This window comes from Scomber scombrus, chromosome 13, assembly GCF_963691925.1.
Source record: "Scomber scombrus chromosome 13, fScoSco1.1, whole genome shotgun sequence".
NCBI lineage: Eukaryota > Metazoa > Chordata > Actinopteri > Scombriformes > Scombridae > Scomber > Scomber scombrus.
The window spans coordinates 29437654-29442653 of NC_084982.1; the positions used below are offsets into that span (position 1 = coordinate 29437654).

Genomic DNA, 5000 nt, shown 5'->3' on the forward strand with positions numbered 1-5000 from the left:
ACATGGAGTCAGTATGTGAACAGCCGTTATACCTGTTTATCTCACTGACTGACTCTAGTAAGTATTGATTTGTGTTTGATCTTTCAGCCTCTGCCAAGGCCTTCTGTCAGGACAAGTTCTGCAGTGCTCATGAGTTCTGTGCTGAGGATACCAGTGGTGGAACCAGCTGCCTCTGTCGGCCCATTTTTGCCTCCAAATACAGAACGGCAAAAACTTTTGGTAAGAAGACTGAACAGGGAGACCTGTCTCACATGTGAAATGACACAATATGGCATTAAATATAACAGTTTACATGTGGAAACACCATCTGACATACTGTCACATTAAGTGAGAGACAACAACTAGAGACACTTTTATATTACACACTGGATCAATTATGAATCAAAACCGTATTGATTAGTAAAGTATGAATCTTAGTGCTACACATATGTGTGTTTCATTGTCCTCGTCTGTCCTGCTGTTCAGGCGAGCCGACCGTCTGCGATAAAAACTCTGCTTCAGTCAGTCTGGCTGGTTGTCTCATGGAGGAAAAGAACATCGACTACTCTGTCTTACACCTCAACGACAAGACATGCAAAGGTCAGCGGGACGAAAAGACCCACATGGTGACATTCAGCTTCAACAGCGACACCTGTGGGACAGTGCTCACGGTGAGCATCTCTTCTCTAATAACTGACTCTCAGTCAGATCCCTTCTGCCTCTCAGCTGAGCTTCTCCTCACACTCTGTTAGTGATCCATGTGTGGCAGCAGGGGTGTGGTTTCTGCAGTAACACTGTCTGTATCCCTTTGACCCTGCAGGCCGAGAACAAACAACTTAAGTTCAAGAACGCCATCCTTGCTCAGGACAGCTCTAGCTCCAAGATCACTCGCCATGATGAAGTGAAAATCGACTTCTCCTGCTTCTACAACCAGCCGGACGTCGAAACCATGTCCTTCAAAATCAAAGACAGGTGAGTGTTCAACAGGTTTGATCTTCAATCACCAGCTGACAATAACAGTTTATTATTTATTCCCACATTTTAATGAATGACTCATCATTTATAAGTTGAACAGAGAAGTAAAAAAGACCAGATTCTGACTGGTCGTGTGTGTGCTGGTTGAAACAGAATTCTTTTATTTCAAATGTCTGATTAAAATGTGCACAAAGCAGAAGAAGAAGTGAATTTGTGCTGAAAAAAGGATCTATGCATCAGTGATACACATTGTTTTAAAGAAAAGGTCAGAACCAGTCACAAGCAGACAAACATGCCTGAAAAAGCCTTAAATGATCCCATGATATACACTCACAGCCCTGACTTTGAACTATCTGAACTGAAAGTCAGAGATTTCCCACATTTGAAAGACGAGTCGTTTCGAGAAACTTAAAGTTGCAATAGATGTAAAATAGACAGAAATACTATCATTAAATAATGATCAAATTAAATAATTATAAATATGAATAAAATAAATGACCAACAACATAAAACATGCATATTTGCAATCATTTTTTATATATATGATATTAGTATCGATTTTTAAAAGTAGCTTGTATGGAAGTATGGATCCTGCAGTATGGATCCGCCCACCCCTAACACACAGAGGTGACTTCACTCACTGCTCAGGTCGCCATGACTCCACTACATCTTTACACAGCAAACACTTGCTGAAGTCTAGTCAGGGGCTGAATGTCGTATATTGGACCTTTTAAATGGACTTATGAAATGTTGAATCATGAATGTTTTGGATCAAATTCAACAGTTTTTACATGACTTGATCCATTCACTCATGTTCATGTGGACAGTTTAAGTGACTCACAGCTGTGAAATAAAGATTCATGTTTGCTGCTGAATGTAAATGCAACTGAATTTAAGATGCGCAGGTTGAGTTTTACTTGACTGAACTTGTTGGAGGCTTCAGCTGAAGTGTGTTTACTTTAGTTTATTAGGATTCCTATTAGCTGCAGCCGTGCTGTAGCTTCCTCCTGAGGTCCAACCATATGAATACAATTACACAAAACGTAACATTACGATATAATGTGTGTGTGTGTGTGTGTGTGTGTGTGTGTGTGTGTGTGTGTGTGTGTGTGTGTGTGTGTGTGTGTGTGTGTGTGTGTGTGTGTGTGTGTGTGTGTTGCAGCTCTGTGACCCAGGAGATTGTATCTGGACCTTGGGAATACACTCTGACCATGAAGGCCTACACTGACGCCAGCCGTACACAAGCTGTGTCATCCAGCACTGAAATCCTGCTGGAGCAGACCGTCTGGGTGGAGCTGAAGACGGTTGGGCTGGATGACAAACTGGTCTCCGTGGTGACCGACTCCTGCTGGGCGACCAACGAGAAATCATCCACTGCGAAGCTGAAATACGACCTGATCGTGAAAGGGTGAGAGACACAGAGGTGGAAGCCAGTGTGCTGCTTTGGCATTTCTCAGTCAGTTCTAAACAGTGTTGGGGGTAACCAGTTACAAAGTAATCTAACGCGTTAGATCCGCAGTTTAAGTAATCAGTTATTTAGTTACATTTTCAAAAACCAACTAATCCTCTAAATGTTGCCACAATAAAAGAAAATCCGCCACAAATTCACACCATTGTCAGGCAGCCGGCTACTTGCTACGGTTATATCACTGCTCACCTGTACGGCAGCTCAGAAGGGACAGCTTTCACTTGGTGTAAATATTCCCATTATTTAGAATTAGTGGGAGGAAATAAGAGCAGGAACATTCCAGTAACATGTAAGTAGTGTGTGTTGGTCTGTTGCAGTGATGTAGATGTGTTTAAAAGCCTGGATGCAGTTTATAACTAGTATGTGAGCTTATGTTTGAGAAGCAGCTTTAGTCCAATAAAGAGCGGTAAATGGGACATTGTATCTGTCATTCCTGCTGTTAGTGTAAAGATTTACACATGATGGATCAGACGTGGCTGTGTGATGATGCTACAGTCATTATATTTAAAGGAGCTCAGTAGGTAATGCTGTAATGTAATTAGTTACTTATAAAAGTAACATTCCCAAACACTGGTTATTTTAGTGAAAAGCTCAGTGGCAGATCCAACAGTGTACACAGGCAGACTGTTGCATCTGAAAAGCCTTTAGGCTCCAGGAAAGTGTTGCTGCCTCATAATAAAGTGTCGTGTTTGTTTTACAAAAAGCTGGATGAAGAAACACTGAAGAAGACTCAATTATATAAATTGAGTTTTTCAGAGATCTTTATAAGCCTTCATCTTCCAAACTCTCCTTCACATGTGTTTGTTTACTTATATTCATGAATAGATGAGTATATGTAGGTCAAAGTGTGTTTGTATATATGTGAATGTCTTTGGTTATGTGTTAAATCTTTAACCTTTTTTAATTGTGCTTTTAATGTGCAAACATAGAATAATATGAACCAGTATGGATAAGCAGTGAGTTCAGACTGAGTCACAGACCAGATGTTCAGGGGCATCTGGGATTCTTTGGATGCTGATGCAGCTCCTGATGTTTGGTGTGTTTTCTTGGTTCTGAGCAGCTGTCCCAGCTCTGCTGACAAGACGGTGAAAGTGGAGGGCAACGGACTGGGAACGTCCAACTACTTCTCCTTCAACATGTTCCAGTTCTCTGGGAAGGATGGTGACGTCTACCTGCACTGCAAACTCAACCTGTGTGTGAAGAAGGGCAACACCTGCACCCCGGTACGCCCGCTTCCCAAATCCTCCCACAGACACATGCAGAACAGCTGCAGTCTGAACACACGTCAACAAATACATGTTCTCATGATGGGTCAATCACATTTCAGATGATTCATACTGTTTGATTTCTACGGTCACATATCCCAGTAGCTACATTTTCATTGAATCCAGCTAAAGTATTTGTATTTTCATGAATATTTTCTATATGTTATATTTATGTTTTCTGTATGAAGCTTCAGACCAGAAATCTAAATCTTCATCTGTGTCTGAACTTTGTCTCAGAGCTCCTGTGGCGGTAAGAGAAGACGCAGATCTGCCAGGAATAGATATGTGGATGTAAACCCAGCCTTCATCACCATGGCCTGGAGTAATTAGGTAAAAGCTCACTTTTAAAATGCCGATTCATGTCATTGCACTGCAGTTTGGAATACATAACATCATACAGTTGGGACCGATAACTAATGCTAGTTGGTTTCGGTTGTCTTCTCAGGTTGTTTCCATGGTAACTCGGACGGACCTACAGGCTTCGACCCTCAGCGTGATTCCAGATTTTGGCTTTATCCTCCTGAAAAGATTTGCTCAGTTGTTGTTGCTATGAAGCCATGCTGGCACAGAGCTGTGATAACCAAACACTGCTGATCCCTCTCCAGCTTTGATTCAGTCCAGTTTAGAGTTTAGAGTTGATTCAGTCGGGCTGGGAGCAGGAAACAATCTGATCAACTGTGTGAACGAAGGCATGCAGCTCCTATCAGATCTGAGCATGTGCACGTGGATCATTTGTTAATTTGTTAATAACAAACCTGAGTAAATCTTTGAAGGAACGTCTCTAAGCAGAACATGTTGCTGTGTCGTCCTCAGTGATTTACACTTTATAAAGACCAACCAGGCGGCACCGTCACAACAGTTGATCTGAGTCAGGTTCATGTGTTCATATCACACAGAGTGAACCTCCTTCATCCAGCATCTCAGACACTGATCTGTGATTATTCAGACCCAAAACATCAGAGCAACTTTCTGCAGTCAACCTTTTTTTATTATTATTATTATTATCTACTTTCTGTAGTGGTGAAGGCAAACATATTATAATCAAATGATTACATCCGTAGTATCAACACTCCTAATCACCATCTTCATACATTATGACAGGTTATTGTTAACAATGAAGTGCTGTTTCAGAGAATCATCTGAGTGCTGAGCAGCTTGTTGTACTGCAACCAAACACCTGATGGCAGCAGTGATGAGCCAGGAACTGAGATCAGAGCTCTGAGAGTCAAACCACTTTAATACCAAGAATATCAATTTACTCTCAAATAACAAAAAACAGCTGATGATTGATACAAAGCAACTCAGAGATGCAG

The 5000-nt window shown here is 41.4% G+C and overlaps 1 protein-coding gene across 1 annotated transcript in view; it reads left to right on the forward strand.

Annotated features, from left to right (window-relative positions):
* The window catches only part of LOC133992665 (uncharacterized), a 29831-nt gene extending 25814 nt beyond the window's left edge, over window positions 1-4017 (forward strand). Inside the window, exons 13-18 of the mRNA XM_062431351.1 lie at window positions 88-219; window positions 466-650; window positions 800-951; window positions 2117-2362; window positions 3483-3645; window positions 3925-4017. Coding sequence (XP_062287335.1) covers window positions 88-219; window positions 466-650; window positions 800-951; window positions 2117-2362; window positions 3483-3645; window positions 3925-4017 — 971 coding nt within the window. The remainder of the gene's footprint in view (window positions 1-87; window positions 220-465; window positions 651-799; window positions 952-2116; window positions 2363-3482; window positions 3646-3924) is intronic.
* Window positions 4018-5000: the final 983 nt, after the last annotated feature.